Source organism: Esox lucius, chromosome 9 (genome assembly GCF_011004845.1).
Source record: "Esox lucius isolate fEsoLuc1 chromosome 9, fEsoLuc1.pri, whole genome shotgun sequence".
Lineage (NCBI taxonomy): Eukaryota > Metazoa > Chordata > Actinopteri > Esociformes > Esocidae > Esox > Esox lucius.
The window spans coordinates 2,309,659-2,329,208 of record NC_047577.1 but is presented as its reverse complement, the minus strand read 5'-3'; the positions used below and the strand labels follow the sequence as shown (position 1 = coordinate 2,329,208).

At 40.0% G+C, this 19,550-nt stretch overlaps 1 protein-coding gene across 3 annotated transcripts; it reads right to left on the bottom strand.

The window, feature by feature from the left end:
- Window positions 1-198: 198 nt before the first annotated feature.
- On the bottom strand, window positions 199-19,530 carry LOC114828681 (zinc finger protein 883-like). 3 transcript variants are annotated; one of them, XM_029122066.2, is made up of 4 exons: window positions 19,024-19,530; window positions 17,651-17,761; window positions 16,312-16,368; window positions 10,304-13,092 (listed from the first exon to the last, which is right to left on the bottom strand). In XM_029122066.2, exons 1-4 carry the CDS (start codon window positions 19,319-19,321, stop codon window positions 11,435-11,437), a joined length of 2,124 nt encoding a protein of 707 aa, XP_028977899.2. In that variant the 5' UTR covers window positions 19,322-19,530; the 3' UTR covers window positions 10,304-11,434. The 3 variants fall into 3 exon arrangements, with proteins under 3 accessions (XP_028977914.2, XP_028977899.2, XP_028977900.2); XM_029122081.2 differs by lacking the exons at window positions 10,304-13,092; window positions 16,312-16,368; window positions 17,651-17,761; window positions 19,024-19,530 and adding exons at window positions 199-3,866; window positions 4,565-4,654; window positions 8,704-9,183; XM_029122067.2 differs by lacking the exon at window positions 16,312-16,368 and having other exon boundaries at window positions 19,024-19,528.
- Between the last annotated feature and the right edge of the window lie 20 nt (window positions 19,531-19,550).

The window sequence follows — 19,550 nt, the reverse complement described above, 5'->3', positions numbered from 1 at the left end:
GCAACAATTGCAAATACAGAGTGCCCCTTGATTTCTTTGCATATAATTACTCTAGAGTCTCCTGAACATTTCCTAGAGTACATTTTTACAATATACACTAAGCAAAGTGTCAAAATAGAAACATTTAATATTATTAAAATCGCGTTTTACCGCGGACTTCTATTTTGAAGGCAAAATCCGAAAACCGGAAGTCTTATTGTTGCTACGGAATCTCTAATGTTGCCAGCATGACGCTAATGAGTTGAACCGTTGTGGTTGTTGTTAAAGGGTCGTCACGCTAGAAACATAATCTGAAATCGCCATCTGTTGACTGGAGTGGGTAATGCCGTTCAGAGAAATATTCAATGGATATGAAGATGTTCTGGCGGCTGGTGGTGGCACAATACCTTACTGACACTTTCGTTTTTTCCACTAATTTGTTACTGGATCGTGTCCACATATTTACATATTTTTGCAGATGTGAAACTCCACTGACTCCACTGAGTGGCTTTCTTCCATCTATACATTCCACTTATATACATATACATATATATATACGTATATACATATATTTAGTAAATATTCTGCCCTTCCCTATTTGCACTTGTGGTTAGATGCTAAATGCATTTCGTTGTACTTGTACTTGTTTAAATACAAGAAAGTTGAATCAAATAAAAAAATTATAACTGTACTGCAGCATAAATTATACCATGGATGCAACTATTTTTGAACAATTGTTTATCTAAACAGGCGATTTGATATGTAGTCATTAAACTATTCACTAGATAGAGGTCCAATCCAATCAGCCACTAAGTCTTAGAACACGATGGGGGAAAACCTCTTTTTAACTCAGGGGCTGGCAACATCCACAAACTTTTATCTCATGGGGGTGGAGACTTTTCCAAATAGATTATTTCAGGTATATATTTTTACAATAACAATACAATTCACAATGAAAATAAAAAATAAATACATTTATGAGGCACACAACAAACTGTAGACTTTAAATAGTCGCTGCATATAACAAAACTACCCTTTTAATTTCCTCCATACAGTCAAACAGATGTGATCTAGTTGCATTTATTTGTATGTGTGGTTGGACTGCAGTTTAGGCTCCAGAGGAATAGCTGAGTCTTTGGCTTTTAAGAACAAATACCAGGATTATTTTTAATTGGTTAACTCTAACAATAAGAAAGGCTCTCAAAACTAACCAATGACATCACACTTGGAATTAGCTCCCGCCCACCAGCCCGCCGAACCCTCAGTTACGCTTACCACATGCCAATCAAGTTCAGGTTAAGTGGTTTCTTAAGTTCACCAGTGTGTCCCCATGGGGTTTAATGTGTGAGACATTGGTGATGTTGTCCTTGCTATGTACCCAGACAAAAATACTTTTTCACCAAGACTAGACTAAGGTCACAATCCGGTTAGACCACTGGCTGCCTATAGAAGATGCTGACAATCCACATACTAATTGAATCACTTGAACCATCACATTATTTTGGGAGGAACTAAAGTATTTGTCCTGCAAAGGAATTACATGGTCCCCATTCTAGAAAAACTCCCTAGTTGGTTTGGGCAGAGGAATAACTCTAGAGAGGAACTTTTAATGTTACTTTACAACATTTATGGCTTAAAGGTAAGTTAATTTCTTTAGCTAGGTACCCACTCCTCACTAACCACGTCAATTGGCTTGGTAAAAGTTGGATGTAGTAACTTCTGGCTTGAAATAATCATGTATTATTACACAGTTTGCTGGTAACTTAGCTAGTTATGTTTTTGGATGCAAGCTTGAGGGATCATTTAATTTTGCTGGTGACTGTTCTGTTGAAGCTTCCTGCATAAAGGTTGCATCAAACTAAATGTAGTGTCTCTCAAAAGTATTCACCCCTCATGGACATTTACACAATTGATTGTGTTACCTACATGAAATCAAAATACATTTAATTATTATTGTCATTGATCAACACAAAAATTAACAATGTCAAATTGAAAAGAAAAATCTACAAATTGTTTGAAGTGAATTACAATTACAAAAGTAGTAGAAGAAGTAAAATAATATACATTTTCAATTCATTCACATAGCAGATGCCCTACACCAGAGGGACTAAATCAGCACATAATGTTTATATGCTTTTGTCCCAACAATGACCCCTTGCTTTTCAAGTGCCATGTTATATTTTCTTTATTTGAGTTTAACGGGACCTAATTTCATATAAAAATAGCCCTCAATGGCACTACTCTGTCAGAGAAGAAATGAGAGGATGCAAGGATAGAAGGTCCTTGAATTCATATGGAGATAAATTATGTTCCCTCTTCCTTCACGTCTATTTCATATTCCTCCACTTTGCTTTCTTCTTTAATTTCTCTCTCTTCTCCCTCCTCCTTTATAATCACATTCAAAGTAAAGGTAGGTTTTACTGTGCAGTGTATTTTCTCATGTTTCTGTAGGGCATCTGCCACATTAAAATGAATTCCGCATTGGGAGCAGTGGTAAGGCTTTTCTTTACAATGAGTTTTCTCATGTCTCTTAAGGGATGCCTTCTCACTGAAACTCCTCACACATATGGAGCAGTGGAAAGATTTTTCTTTATTTGTATCTTTTTCATGTACTTTCTCATGTCTCTGAAGGGTTACTTTTTTCCTAAAACTGTTCCCACATTGAGAGCAGTGGAAAGGTTTTTCTCCAGTGTGTGCTATTTGGTGAGTCTTCAAATTACTAGATGAACTGTAACTCTTTCCACATTGAGGGCAGGGGTAACTCCTACGACCAGTTATTGTTGATGTACATGGGTCAACTACAGTATTATTGCCCTCTTTCTGACCTTTCCTCTCTCCCTCATTGATTTCCCTCTCACCCTCTTCCTCTTTAACAATTACATTAAGATTACAGACAGGTTTCCGTCCAATGTGAATCCGCTGATGTGTCTTTAAGTTTCGTTGCTGAGAGAAACTTTTCTGACATACAGAGCAGTGATAAGGCTTTTCCTTGCTATGTGATCTCTGATGTTTCTTTAGGTCTCCTGCAAAACGGAAATTCTTTCCACACTGAGAACAGTGGTAAGGTTTCTCCCCTGTATGTATCCTCTGATGTTCCTTAAGTGTTTTGTAATTACTCAAGCACTTTCCACACTGTGTGCAGAGATAAGGCTTCTCCCCACTATGTACTCTCTCATGTCTATTAAGGCTTAATTTTTCACTGAAACATTTGCCACATGTCAAACAGGAGAAGGGTTTCTCTCCAGTATGAACTCTTTCATGAACCTTTAGAGCTATTTCTCTTGGGAAACTTTTCTTACATACAGAGCAGTGGAAAGGTTTCTCTCCTGTGTGAGTTTTTTCATGAATCCTAAGAATTCCTGCCCGACTGAAACTCTTCCCACATTGTGTGCAGTAGTGAGGCTTCTCCCCTGTATGCACTCTTTCATGTTCTCTAAGACTTCCTGAATGACTAAAGCACTTTTCACACTGGGTACATTTGTAAGGCTTCTCCCCTGAATGCACTCTTTCGTGTTCTCTAAGACTTCCTGAATGACTAAAGCTTTTTTCACATTGGGTACATTTGTAAGGCTTCTCCCCTGTATGTACTCTTTGGTGTTCTCTAAGAGTTCCTGAATGACTAAAGCTCTTTTCACACTGGGTGCATTTGTAAGGCTTTTCCCCTGTATGTATTCTCTGATGACTTTTCAGTTCTCCTGCTCGAAGAAACCTCTTCCCACATTGGGAGCAGAGGAATAGCTTCTTTTGTTTGAGCGTCAGTTTGTTTGATTCAAGGTGAGTTGGACAAGTAACGTTTTCACGACAGCAAGGCTTCTGTCTGCCTTGTTTGCAGTTTGTTGGTGCTGTGGAACTGGGACCATTGTCTGAGCCTGGCTTTGAGATTTGTTCTGTAAGAATATAAACACATTAGTTAAAAGGGAACAACAATCACATGATCACCCATTCAAGTTGTCAAATTCCCCCGAAAACAATTGTTACATTAAAACATTCCTATACATAATCCCTCCATTTTAGGGGACAGTGGACAGCCCTTCCTATACATAATCCCTCGATTTTAGGGGACAGTGGACAGCCCTTCCTATACATAATCCTTCCATTTTAGGGGACAGTGGACAGCCCTTCCAATACATAATCCTTCCATTTTAGGGGACAGTGGACAGCCCTTCCAATACACAATCCTTCTATTTTAGGGGACAGTGGACAGCCCTTCCTATATATAATCCCTCCATTTTAGAGGACAGCCCTTCCTATACATAATCCCTCCATTTCAGGGGACAGTTGACAGCACTGTACCTCACTCAAAGGCACTTTGATCATTTTGACTGGAACTGAAACTAAATGTCTCTCTGACTGCTTCATCCAGCAAGTCAAGGCCACATCACTCACCATATGTAGAAGCTATACGTTTTCAAGGAGGTGATGTAGCTAATAAACAGGCCGCTTGTAAAAACAGTTGAACGTCCCGTCTGGCTCTACTAAACCACTGATTACAGCTAAAAGTCCTAGGAGCCAATAGTTAAAGCATTTACATTTATAAACTAATGACATAGGTCTTCAGATCACGTCTAAATAAATGAATACTCACCAATGTCCTCCTGGTCATCGTCTTCCAATGTGACAGTAATCTCTCCTTCCTCTTCTCTAACTGGGACATTAATGTCCTCCTCCTTTTTCACTGCAAAAACACATTGATACCGGTACTATTGCTTCACCCTTTGTTTCACTGTCTTTTCAGGCTCCCTAACTGGGTAAAACTCTTTCCACACTTGGTGCAGTGGTGTTGGCATACTTGTCTCCTGTGCCTGATATAATTGATTTATTATTAGTAGTATTTTTTTCTTTATATTAGTAAGAGAGAGGATCAATGTCATATTCACAAAAACAAAATGCTAAAAAAAAACTTTGTGACCCTGAATGAAACTTCCACATATTTTCTAGTGAGGTTTTATTTCGATTTCAAAATAGCCCTCCTTCAATAAAATTAGGCCTTTCACTATGAAAAATATTCTGAAAAAATCGTATCTATACATTTCTGTCTAATAGAATGCATGGTTTATTGGTCTTAGAGAATAGACGCTATGATTAACATTGTATTCATGACAAGTATTTGGAGTCTAGACTGGAAGTTTAGTTACATGATTTATAATTTGTTATTGGTTAATATGGCCCATGCGGAAATAACATGAACTCATACTCTAATGTACAACCCTGTTTCCAAAAAAGTGCTGTGTAAAATGTAAAAAAAACTGAATGAAAAGATGTGTAAATAATTTTAACACTATATTTATTAGAACATAGTCCAAAGACAACATATCTGATGTTGAAACTGAGACATTTTATTGTTTCTTGAGAAATATATGCCCACTGTGATGGAAATTCCATGTATCGACACTCTGAGTAAGGAACACAGAGACAAAAAGTTCTCTTGGCACATACTAACAGTTTTATTTAACTATTATGCAAAATATGAGAGACGCGTCAACCGCTTACAGACATTATCATCCGAGGAGTCTCTAACTCCATACATGAACAATCCATATTTATTACATAGAAAAAGGGGTGTGGTAAGTTGTTGCCCATCGGTCTCATGTCAATCAAACACATGCCCTTTGTTCTATCACATGTCCTGGGCTTGACACAAGGGACATGGTGTCTTCCCTCATGTGGTTTTAACTTTCTCAACCCTTAAGGGAAACTTAAAGTATCTAGACAACCTACAGGTCGGCAGATGATTAACCCTACAACCTACTGTGACCAATCAAGAATGCCCCCTAAGACATATACCAGATCCCTCTCTCCTACGTTCCTAAAGAACAGAAAGGACTGACACCCTTCTTTGTCTAGGCAGGAGGACAGGGCCCAAATACCTAATAATCCTCTGATATTATACAGACATGTGTGTCACAATCAAAGTAAAGATTTACATACCAGCCAATAGAAAGACAGACATTCCTCAAATGTACCAAAATTTCCATAACACCACATGTCAGCAACATGTTTCAGAAATGTTGGGACAGAGGCAACAAAAGACTGGAAAAGTTGTAATGCTAAAAAAAGTAAACCTGAGGGAATATCACAAAACTATTTATGTCAGTTGGCAACAGTTCAGTAACATGATTGAGTATTAAAAGATCATTCCAGAGAGGATGGGCCTATCAGAATTGAGCATGGGGTGGGATTTACCACTCTGTGAACGACAAAGGCAAATAGTGCAACAATTAAAGAATAACGTTTCTCAATGTAAAATTGCTATGGTACATATTAGTAAAAGACTCTGAAAATCTGGGGGAAATCTCTGTACACAAGGGACAAGGCCAAACACCAGTATTGGATGGCCGTGATCTTCGTGGCCCTCAGGTGTCATTGCATTTTGTAGTGGAAATCAATGCATGGGCTCAGGAACACTTCTGAAAACCACTGTCTGTGAACCCAGTTTGTCGCTGTATCCACAAATTCAAGTTAAAACTCTCCCATCTAAAGAAGAAACCATACATAAACAAGATCCAGAACCGCCACCGCCTTCTCAGGGCCCAAGCTCATTTAAGATGGACCAACCTGGTCTCAGGAACCTACGCAGACTATTTAACAAAAATCCATGGCACCTGATTTCGTATGTTATGTGACGTTACGTTAGGGTTCATTACAATGCAAACGTATGATACATTATGAAATTATTATTTACGAACGCTACGAAAGATGGTTTTTCACACTAGACATGGGGATTTAGGATGAGTAACAGCAAAAGCAAGGTCGCTAGAATATGTTATAAAAGCATTTTATCGTTAACGTTACGTTAGGCATCACAGCACTGGGGTTAGGGTAAGGTTTGGTTAGGGTTACAACTCTCAGCTCTGGGGTTCAGGTTAGGGTTTGGCATCACAGCACTGGAGTTAAGGTTAGGGTTATGGTTTGAGTTAGAATTACAAAGAAAATCACTTCAAACATATTTACCACTCGCCAAAACTGGTTACAGTGGTAAATAACTAACATTATTTTAACGTTGTTTTACTGCACGTAATATATCTTACGAAATCCCCTGCACGTAATATAATTACTGCATGTAATATATCTTATGAAATCCCCTGCCTAAAATGTACGTAAAATAGTCTACGTCATCCTTCTGAGACCAGGTTGGATGGACTGAGGCATGGTAGAAAACTGTCCTTGGCCTGACAAATCAAAATGTGAAATTATTTTTGGGAAAAGGGATCATCTGGCTTGTTATCAGTACACAGTTCAAAAGCCAACATTCATGATGGTATGGGGGTGCATTAGTGCACATGGCATGGGTGACTTGCACATATGTGAAGGCACCATTGATGCTGAACAATATATACAGGTTTTGGAGCAATAAATGCTGCCGTCCAGACAACATCTTTTTCAGGGAAGGCCTTGCTTATTTCAGCAAGACAAAGTCAAACCACATTCTGTATGTATTACAACAGCATGGCTACGTAGAGAAGAGTCCGGGCGCTAAACTGGCCTGCCTGCAGTCCAGACCTGTCACCCATTGAAAACATTTGGCGCATTATGAAAAGGAAATTCTTTAGAGTCTTAGGGATTTGGATATTCTTTAATGTTGAGCATTTCACTTTCAAAAATACAGCAACTGGTCTCCTCTGTTCCTAAACACCTACAGAGTATTGTTAAAAGATAAGGTGATGCAACACAGTGGTAAACATGCCCCACTTTTTTTAAACATGTTGCTGGCATCAAATTTTAAATTGGCTTGTACTTCCCCCCCCCCCAAAAAAAAACATTTCTCGGGTTCATCTTCTGATATGTTGTCTTTGTACTATTTTCAATTAAATACAGGGATTAAACGGGGTTGTAGCCTGAAGCATCAAAAAGAAAGCTTCCAAAACTGCGTGCTGCAGCAGAGGTTGAACGGTGTCCTGTCGTTTGAGGGTCGTCATGCAGGAAGCGTCATTTGAGAGACGCGGTTGTTTTTATAATCTCATATCACCACCTTCTGACAGCATTGAATAGTGCGGATCATAAATACTTTTTTATTAGTTGACAAAAATACAGTTTACCCGGAAGTTTGAATTTAGAAATACAAAAAAATGTAGGAAATGTAACAAAAATATATATTTTTAGATATTCTATACATTGAAAAGCAGGCCTGCATAGGTCCGCGACATGAGCAAGGATCTCAATTTCATATATATATTTTTTTAATAATAATGATAAAATAATTATAATATGTTCTGAGAGTCACTGATGGCTAATCCATCTAAAAGTTTACTAAAGAATATCCTGCTGACTCTACTCCCTGAGACACTAAAGAATATCCTGCTGACTCTACTCCCCGAGACACTATAGAACATCCAGCTGACTCTACTCCCTGAGACACTAAAGAATATCCAGCTGACTCTACTCCCTGAGACACTACAGGATATCCTGCTGACTCTACTCCCTAAAACACAAAAGAATATCCTGCTTACTCTACTCAAAGACACTAAAGAACATCCTGCTGACTCTACTCCGAGACACTAAAGAATATCCTACTGACTCTACTCCCCTAAAACACTAAATAATATCCTACTGACTCTACTTCCCTAAGACACTACAGAATATCCTGCTGCCTCTACTCCCTAAGAGATTAAAGAATATCCTGCTGACTCTATTCCCAAGACATTTAGCTTTAACAAAATTGTTTGGAACAACATACCGAAATATAAACTTCAGCAGAGTTTTTGCGGTCTTTAAGGCAACACTCACCGTGGTTAATCGGATCTCCAGTCTGTTCCTCTTCTCCCTTCAAAGTGACATTAATCTCCTCATCCTCTGCTTTCACCGCAAAGACGGCATCCTCTTCTTTCACAGGAACACCCTCTCCCTTTATTACCCTGGAAGTCTCCACATTTTCTATCACTGAGAAGTCTTCTTTCACTCTTAAAGCATCACTATCTAATTCTTCTTTAACAGCGACAATCCTCTGTTCCTTCTCTTTCACCAAGGCTTCTTCCTCCGTCCAGGCCTTTTTTTCAGTAACAGCGCGGTAATGGAGTGAGCTCATAGTCAGGGATGTTAGCTTGCTAGTGAGCATTAGCGATTAATTTAGTGCTAGGCCATCTTAACCTGCTAACTGACATTATACATAATGAATTAAATGGACCAATATACCACTTGATTTATTTCAAAAAAGTTTTCTTCAATCTCGGTTGGACGTTAGCTAACCAGCTAACATGGTAGTGGAACCGTATCCGTGCTCTGTTGATGTAGGCTCGTCACGCTAGAAACATAATCTGAAACTCATCGCCATCTTTTGACTGGAGTGGGTAATGTCGTTCAGAAAAATATTCCAATAGATTGTTTACACACCGTGCTTGTCAGCTCCGGCCTAAATCGCAGATAATTAATTAAAAGCTTGACCCGTGAACACCAAGGTTTTTTTTTATGAATTAAGAGACATATTAGTGAAATGATATCCATTGGGGCACAGTCAAGGAAATAATTGAAAAGGTGTGGTGAAAAGGTTGTAGAAACCAAGCCCAACAGACTCATCGCTATAATCACTACTGGAAACGCTTAGAGGCTTGCATCGAAACTTCAACCCAATCTGATGGAAGAGAAACGGCTGCGGATTGCATACGAGTAATACCACGTGATTGATCACGTTGCATGCTTCGTACGACACAACAACCTGCTTATGTTTTGGAACTGCTGGTTTGAAAGACGTGGCGTAAACCTAAACGTAATGGCTTTGACAGTGTTTAAAAGCCTGGAGAGAATTAACTGCCCCCACCAAATGCTTCAGAAAGCCTCGATATTCCGTCACAAACAATCACGGTCAAAGGGGCTTTTACCGGCTATTAACTCACGGGGGAGACAATCATATATTTTAGTTTTTTAATTGTATAATAAAAACCAAAGCAATGTACAATAATAATAACAACAATAATAAGTAAATAATGCATGTTGGACGATGATTTTAATTGGTTAACTTATCATTTGCAATTAAATCTAACATTTAATTCTCTGATCACCAGTATGTCCCCATGGGGTTTAATTGTGAGACCCAGGTATTGTCCATGCTTGGTATCCAGACAAAGACGTTTTCAACAAGAATAGAATTAAAGCTACAATCCCAATCAGACCACTGGTTGCCTTTGAAAGATGCCGATTATCTACAATTTATTTCAAACCCTTGAATGATCACGTTTTCTTTTGAAAGAAATAGTGGTATTTGACCAGACAATAAATGACATGGTCCCTATAATAAAAAAAAATACTGACACCTGCCTGCATAAAGTTTGAATCAAACTAAATACAATGGCTCTCAAAAGTATTCACCCCCCAATAATTTTTACACAATGTGTTACAATGTGAAATCAAAATGAATTTAATTAGGAGTTACTGCCATTAATCAAGACAAAAAGGTTCAGAATGACAATAAATTAAATTAAAATCTACAAATTGTTCTAAGTGAATTACAAATACAAAACAGAAAAATAAGGGATTGCAGATTTGGTAGAGGCCACTTTTTTAGCAATGAGTCATTTTATTCGGATATGTCTCTACCAGATTTGCACAACTGGACACGGCAATTTTTGCCCATTCTTTGCAAAATTGCTCAAGCTTCATCAAATGTGAATGGGACATTTGGTGAACTGCGATTTTCAACTCGAATGTGTTGTGGTCCAGCCTTTACCTGAGTCACTCAAGGACATTGACCTTGTTTTAAAGACAAATATGTTTGGGTATATGTTTGGGGCCATTGCCCTGCTGGAAGATTTATCTTCTCCCATGTTGCAGGTCTCTTGAGTACTTCTGCAAGATTTCTTCCAGGGTTTCCTTGTACTTTACTGAATCCATTTGACCCTTTATTTCCATATGCCTTTCAACCCTGATGCAGAGAAGCATCCCCATAGCATGATGCTGCCACCACCAAACATCACGATAGAGATGATGTTCTTAGGATGTGCAGTGTTAGGTTAGCACCAAACAATGCACAGCAATGAAATAAAAAAAAAGCTGTATTTTGATCTCATCAGACCATATATCTTCCACTTGGGTCTCAGTCTCCAACATACCTTTTGGAAAACTCTATTGCAAACATTTACTATTTAGTAAAGACTTGGGAAGGGATAAAACAAATCAATCCAGACTAGCAAGACTCAGACAATAAATAAAACTCAAAAACATTTCACAACAGCAGGTGAAAGTAAATCATCAACCTCTGCCTGGACTCGTTCTTAAAGAGGGTTGATCAGAAGTTGCAAAACGTATAACTTGCGTTTGTATTGCATCCAGGTATAATGTAATACCTGTTTAGAATCTACACTCTCTACCGTGATAGGTAGTCAGTAGTACCTGTAGAGATTATTTACTGACTTCCAAAACAGTCATAGCAGTAAAATAATATACATCTTCATTTAAGTCACTCAGCAGACACTCTCATCCAGTGGGACTTACAAAAGTGAGCGCATAATTTTTTCATACACTTGACTTATGTTTCCTCTTCCTTCACTTCAATTTTATATTCCTCCACTCTGCTTTCTTCTTTAATTTCTTTCTCTTCTCCCTCCTCCTTAATAATCACATTCAAAGTAAAGGTAGGTTTCACCTTGTTGTGTATTTTCTCATGTTTCTGTAGGGCATCTGCCACATTGAAATTCTTTCCACACTGGGAGCAGTGGTAAGGATTTTCTTTCCTATGTATTTTCTCGTGTCTCCCAAGGGATGCTTTCTCACCAAAACTGCTTCCACATACAGAGCAGTGGAAAGGTTTTTCTTTATTTTTTTCTTTCTCGTGTAGTTTCTCATGTCTCTGAAGGGTCACTTTCTTACCAAAACTGTTCCCACACTGGGAGCAGTGGAAAGGTTTCTCTCCAGTGTGTACCATTTGATGAGTCTTTAAATTGCTTAAGGAACTGTAACACTTCCCGCATTGAGGGCAGGGATAACTCCTACGACCAGGTAACATTGATGTACTTGGGTCAACTTCACTACTATTGCCCTCTTTCTGACGTTTCCTCTCCCCCTCATTGATTTCCCCCTCACCCTCTTCCTCTTTAACAATGATATTGAGCATACTGGCAGGTTTCTGTCCAATGTGTATCTGCTGATGTGTCTTTAGGTTTCGTTGCAGAGAGAAACTTTTCTGGCATACAGAGCAGTGGTAAGGCTTTTCCTTGTTATGTAATCTCTGATGTTTCTGTAAGTCACCTGCAAAACGGAAATTTTTTCCGCACTGAGAACAGTGGTATGGTTTCTCCCCTGTATGTATCCTCTGATGTTCCCTAAGAGTTCTTGAATTACTCAAGCACTTCCCACACTGTGTGCAGAGATAAGGTTTCTCCCCACTATGTACTCTCTCATGTCTGTTAAGGTTTAATTTTTCACTGAAACACTTGCCGCATGTGGAACAGCAGAACGGTTTCTCTCCAGTGTGAACTCTTTCATGAATCTTTAGCGTTATTTCTCTAGGAAAACTCTTTTTACACACAGAGCATTGGAAGGGTTTCTCTCCTGTGTGAGTTTTTTCATGAATCCTAAGAATTCCTGCCTGACTGAAACTCTTCCCACATTGGTTGCAGTGGTGAGGCTTCTCCCCTGTATGCACTTTCTCATGTCCCCTAAGACTTCCTGAACGACTAAAGCTCATTTCACACTGGGTACATTTGTAAGGCTTCTCCCCTGTATGCACTCTTTCATGTTCTCTAAGACTTCCTGAATGACTAAAGCTCTTTCCACACTGGGTACATTTGTAAGGCTTCTCTCCTGTATGCACTCTTTGATGTTGTCTAAGAGTTCCTGAATGATTAAAGCTCTTTTCACACTGGGTGCATTTGTAAGGCTTCTCCCCTGTATGTATTCTCTGATGACTTTTCAGACTTCCTAGCAGAGTGAATCCATCCCCACATTGAGAGCATTTGTAAGGCTTCTCTCCACTGTGAGATCTCTGGTGACTCTTCAGTTGTCCAGCTCGACGGAAGCTCTTTCCACATTGGGAGCATAGGAATAGCTTCTTTTGTTTAGGTGCCAACGTCTTTGATTCAAGGTGAGTTGGACAAGTAATGTTTTTACGACAGCAGGGCTTCTGTCTGCCTTGTTTGGAGTTTGTGGAACTGGGACCACTGTCTGAGCCTGGGTTTGAGATTTTTTCTGTAGGAATATAAACATGTTGGTTAAACAGGAACAACAATCATATGATCAACCATTCAAGTTGTCAAGCTCTTCCAAAAAGGCTTTCTTTAAATCCTCAAACTGTACAATTGATCCCACACTTTTAAGCCTAAAACATTACAATACAAAATACAGTCGCTGGGCAGCAATGGACCAGTTTTGTACATGCACAACTGTATCAACAAATAGCCAATCAAGAACATAAACCTATTCACCATTCTTACACTTGCTCATGAATATTTACAAGGCTTTATAAAACCCTGGGTCAATAAGACAAATGGTTAAAACGTAAAAAATATACATCTAGGGAAGTAAATGCTAAGTGCAAGTCCTATGGTTTACTTAAAAAATAAAACGTTTCAGCCTGAAGTTGGGGCGGGGGGGGGTGGTTTGTTCCCTCTAGCTTGAACTGTTAAAGACATATGCTTTTAGGGGTAATAAATGCATATTGTGCAAATATGACTAATTAATTTGGTCATAAACGATAAATATCACCTATATTTGGACAAAGTGAAATTGTGTCATACTTTCTGGAGGCTATGATTGGACACAGTGTAATTCAGTCTTACTGATTGGAGGCTATGATTGGACACAGTGTAATTCTGTCTTACTGATTGGAGGCTATGATTGGACACAGTGTAATTCAGTCTTAATGATTGGAGGCTATGATTGGACACAGTGTAATTCAGCCTTACTGATTGGAGGCTATGATTGGACACAGTGTAATTCTGTCTTACTGATTGGAGGCTATGATTGGACACAGTGTAATTCAGTCTGACTGATTGGAGGCACAATCAATCAAATTGATTTATAAAGCCCTTTCTACAACAGCAGTTGTCACAAAGTGTTTTACAGAGACACCCGGCCTTAAACCCCAAGGACCAAACAACAGTAGTGTTGGATTTCAGTGGCTAGGAAAATCTCCCTAAGAAAGCCGAATTTTAGGAAGAAACCTAGAGAGGACCCAGGCTCAGAGGGGTGACCAGTCCTCTTCTGGCTGTGCCGGGTGAGATATTAAGAGTCCAATTAGAATAATACATTTCTCTGGGCTAAATCCAGAGTCTATTTGATTCTAGACTAGGTCAAAAGTATGACCAGGTGGACAAGGACAGGGACAGCAACGGGCCCCCCAAACCAGGTACTCCGCAGGTGTGGGCCAGGACCTCATCTCCTCCTAAAATGTAAAACTTTTTAGAAAGTGCATTCCTCTTATCCCCCAGCACAATAATATAGCAGCGTAACACCTTGGAACTGAGACGGGGGGGACCGGCGACACTGTGGCCCTACCCGGGGGAGGCCCCGGACAGGGCCCAACAGGCAGGAAATCAATCCACCCACATTGCCAGGCATCAACCAAAGGGACACCCACCAACCGCAACCCCCCTGAAAGAGGGCATAGTATTGCCAGCAGCGTACAGCCCAATTGCACTAGTGCGCAACAGAGAGACAACAACAAGCCAGTGACTCTTCCCCCGAAAGGCATTGGAGGGAGGGCATCCCTGTGGCGACGAGAGCCCACCTGGCAAGACAGCAAGGGTGGACAGTATCAAGCCTACTGGTCACCTTCAAGCCCCCGGGCCAGGCTACACCTAATTATAAACTGTGCTGTAGAGATTCGTTTTTAGTAGACACTTGAAAGTTTGCACTGAGTTTGCATTTCTAACCTTAATTGGCAGATCATTCCACAGTAGTGGAGCTCTATGAGAAAAGGCCCTGCCGCCAGCTGTTTGTTTAGAAATTCTAGGTATTCTAGATATTTTATATGTTCTTCAATGGAGAGGTCAGGGTCAAGGGTAACGCCAAGGTTTTTTACAGTTTTTTGGGATACGACCATGCAGCTGTCGAGGTTCACAGTGAGATCTGCTAACAACGCTCTTTGTTTCTTGGGTCCTAAAACGAGCATTTCTGTTTTCCTTGAGATTAAGAGCAAGAACTTCTCTGTCATCCACTTCGTAATATCTGAAGAGGAATGGGAGGTTCGATATTGGCCTATAATTGTTTAATATGTCGGGATCCAGATTAGATTTTTTTAGAAGAGGCTTAATTTCCGCTATGATTGGACACAGTGTAATTCAGACTTACTAATTGGAGGCTATGATTGGACACAGTGTAATTCTGTCTTACTGATTGGAGGCTATGATTGGACACAGTGTAATTCAGTCTTACTGATTGGAGGCTATGATTGGTAACAGTGTAATCTAGTGTGAAAAGTTGTGATCCAAAGATAATATGAATGTTATGATTCCAGTTACACACATGGAAAATAATGTACTTATTAACAAAATTATCCTACTCACATTTTTGAAAATATGAATATATAATTATACACTAAAGGATTATTAGGAACACCTGTTCAATTGCAATTGTTGCTGGTGTTTTACTCCGCCCACCCCATTGGCCACAATGTCACTCAATGCATATGAAATATATATTGGGCTATAAAAAAAAATCTGTTCTATATGCCACAGGGAATGTATTGTAGGAAATGTTCAGGAGACTCTATAGATTGATTATATGCGAAGAAATCAAGGGGCACTGTGTATTTGCAATTGTTGCTGCTGTTTTACTCCGCCCACCCCATTGGCCACAATGCAACTCAATGCATATGAAATATACACTCACCTAAAGGATTATTAGGACACCTGTTCAATTTCTCATTAATGCAATTATCTAATCAACCAATCACATGGCAGTTGCTTCAATGCATTTAGGGGTGTGGTCCTGGTCAAGACAATCTCCTGAACTCCAAACTTAATGTCAGAATGGGAAAGAAAAGGTGATTTAAGCAATTTTGAGCATGGCATGGTTGTTGGTGCCAGACGGGCCGGTCTGAGTATTTCACAATCTGCTCAGTTACTGGGATTTTCACGCACAACCATTTCTAGGGTTTACAAAGAATGGTGTGAAAAGGGAAAAACATCCAGTGGCGTAAACAGCGTAAATATCCAGTCCTGTGGGCGAAAATGCCTTGTTGATGCTAGAGGTCAGAGGAGAATGGGCCGACTGATTCAAGCTGATAGAAGAGCAACTTTGACTGAAATAACCACTCGTGACAACCGAGGTATGCAGCAAAGCATTTATGAAGCCACAACACGCACAACCTTGAGGAGGATAAGCTACAACAGCAGAAGACCCCACCGGGTACCACTCATCTCCACTACAAATAGGAAAAAGAGGCTACAATTTGCATGAGCTCACCAAATTTGGACAGTTGAAGACTGGAAGAATGTTGCCTAGTCTGATGAGTCTCGATTTCTGTTGAGACATTCAGATGGTAGAGTCAGAATTTGGTGTAAACAGAATGAGAACATGGATCCATCATGCCTTGTTACCACTGTCCAGGATGGTGGTGGTGGTGTAATGGTGTGGGGGAGGTTTTCTTGGCACACTTTAGGCCCCTTAGTGCCAATTGGGCATCATTTAAATGCCACGGCCTACCTGAGCATTGTTTTGCATGTTGTGGTACGAGGTGTGAAGAGGTTTCTGGGCCCTCAAACCAAATCGGTTCTCATTAACCTCTAGCATTGAATTACTTTAAAACATGGAAACAACTAGATTGTTTGTACATTTGGACAGGGTCACATGTTGTTGTCTTTTCTCTCAGGGACATTGGATTTGAAATGAAACAATGACTAAGAGGAGCAAAGACTGTCAGCAATAATTTGAAGGCATTTACATCGATATAACGTGAATAGTGTAGGATTTAGAGGCCTTCCTATACATAATCCCTCCATTTTAGGGGACAGTGGACAGCCCTTCCTATACATGATCCCTCCATTTTAGGGGACAGTGGACAGCCCTTCCTATACATAATCCCTCCATTTCAGGGGACAGTGGGCAGCCCTTCCTATACATAATCCCTCCATTTCAGGGGACAGTGGGCAGCCCTTCCTATACATAATCCCTCCATTTTAGGGGACAGTGGACAACCCTTCCTATACATAATCCCTCAATTTTAGGGGACAGTGGACAGCCCTTCCTATACATAATCCCTCCATTTTAGGGGACAGTTACCAGCCCTTCCTATACATAATCCCTCCATTTCAGGGGACAGTGGACAGCCCTTCCTATACATAATCCCTCCATTTTAGGGGACAGTGTGCAGCCCTTCCTATACATAATCCCTCCCTTTCAGGGGACAGTGGACAGCCCTTCCTATATATAATCCCTCCATTTTAGGGGACAGTGGACAGCCCTTCCTATACATAATCCCTCCATTTCAGGGGACAGTTGACAGCACTGTACCTCACTCAAAGGTACTTTGATCATTTTGACTGGAACTGAAACTAAATGTCTCTCTGACTGCTTCATCCAGCAAGTCAAGGCCACATCACTCACCATATGTAGAAGCTATACGTTTTCAAGGAGGTGATGTAGCTAATAAACAGGCCGCTTGTAAAAACAATTGAACGTCCCGTCTGGCTCTACTAAACCACTGATTACAGCTAAAAGTCCTAGGAGCCAATAGTTAAAGCATTTACATTTATAAACTAATGACATAGATCTTCAGATCATGTCTAAATAAATGAATACTCACCATAGTCCTCCTGGTCATCTTCTTCCAATGTGACAGTAATCTCTCCTTCCTCCTTCACTCCAAAAACGTCTTCCTCTTCTCTAACTGTGATGTTAATGTCCTCCTGTTTCACTGTAAAAATCACATGAAGAGCGTTGATATTGCTTCACCCTTTTGTTTCATTGTCTTTTCAGGCTCCTTAATTGGGCAAAACTCCTTCCACACTTGGTGCAGTAGCGTTGTCTTGCTGGTCTCTTTTGACAAAGAGATTATTACATTTTTCTTTACATACAATTTTATATTAGCAAAAAAGAGAGGGGATCAATGTTATATTCACAAAAACAAAACACTTTTTTTAATCCTTTTTCTCTGATGCAAAATGTTTGCAGACTAAAGGAGTGACCCTGATTGAAAAGTCCACATATTCCAGTTAGGTTTAATCTCGACTTGATCCTTTAATAAAATGAGGCCTTTCACTGTGAAAAAAATCTATACTCTACTCCCTAAGACACTAAAGAATATACAGATGACTCTACCCCCAGAGACACTACAGAATATCTTGCTGACTCTACTCCCAGAGACACTACAGTATATCCTGATGACTCTACCCCCAGAGACACTACAGAATATCCTGCTGACTCTACTCCCTAAGACACTACAGAATATCCTGCTGACTCTACCCCCAGAGACACTACAGTATATCCTGCTGACTCTACCCCCAGAGACACTACAGTATATCCTGCTGACTCTACCCCCAGAGACACTACAGTATATCCTGCTGACTCTACCACCAGAGACACTACAGTATATCCTGCTGACTCTACCCCCAGAGACACTACAGTATATCCTGCTGACTCTACTCCCCGAGACACTACAGAATATCTAGCTGCCTCTACTCCCTAAGACACTAAATAATATCCTGCTGACTCTAATCACTGAAGAACTACAGAACATCCTGCTGACTCTACTCCCTAAGACACTACATCATATCCAGTTGACTCTACACACTGAGACACTAAAGAATATCCTGCGGACTCTACACACTGAGACACTAAAGAATATCCTGCGGACTCTACACACTGAGACACTAAAGAATATCCTGCGGACTCTACTCACTGAGGCACTACAGAATATCTAGCGGCCTCTACTCCCTAAGACACTAAATAATATCCTGCTGACTCTAATCACTGAAGAACTACAGAACATCCTGCTGACTCTACTCCCTAAGACACTACATCATATCCAGTTGACTCTACACACTGAGACACTAAAGAATATCCTGCGGACTCTACTCACTGAGGCACTACAGAATATTCTGATTACTGCATTCCCTAAGACATTTTAGCTTTATCAAAACAGTTTGGAACAACAACGGTCCTTAACGCAACAATCACCGTAGTTAATCGGAGCTCCAGTCTGTTCCTCTTCTTTCTTCAAAGTGACATTAATCTCCTCATTCTCCGCTTTCACTGCAAATACGGCATCCTCTTTTATCAAAGGTACATCATCCACCTGTATTAGTCTGAATATCTCCCCCTTTTCTGTCATTGAGAAGTCTTCTTTCACTCTTAAAGCATCACTATCTTCTTCTTCTTTAACAGCGACAATCCTCTGTTCCTTGTCTTTCACCAAGGCTTCTTCCTCCGTCCAGGCCTTTTTTTCAGTAACTGCGCGGTAATGTAGCGAGCTCATAGTCAGGGATGTTAGCTTGCTAAGTGAGCATTAGCGATTAACTTAGCGTTAGGCCTCCTTTACCTGCTCACTAACATTATACATAATGAATTAAATGGACCAATGTACCACTTGATTTATTACAACAACAAAAAAATATACAATATCTCGGTTGGCTAACCAGCTAAAATGGTAGTGGAACCGTATCCGTGTTCTGTTGATGTAGTTTTGTCATGCTAGAAACATAACC

What these genes read in the sequence shown, in the direction of transcription:
- LOC114828681 (XM_029122066.2), bottom strand. Translation starts at nt 19,321, where the DNA reads ATGAGCTCGCTACATTACCGCGCAGTTACTGAAAAAAAGGCCTGGACG. An exon ending in TGGAGCTCCGATTAACTACG is followed by an intron (nt 17,762 to 19,023) that starts GTGATTGTTGCG and finishes TGATTTTTACAG; the next exon opens with TGAAACAGGAGGACATTAAC. An exon ending in TCTTCAACTGTCCAAATTTG is followed by an intron (nt 13,093 to 16,311) that starts GTGAGCTCATGC and finishes ATATTCCTACAG; the next exon opens with AAAAAATCTCAAACCCAGGC.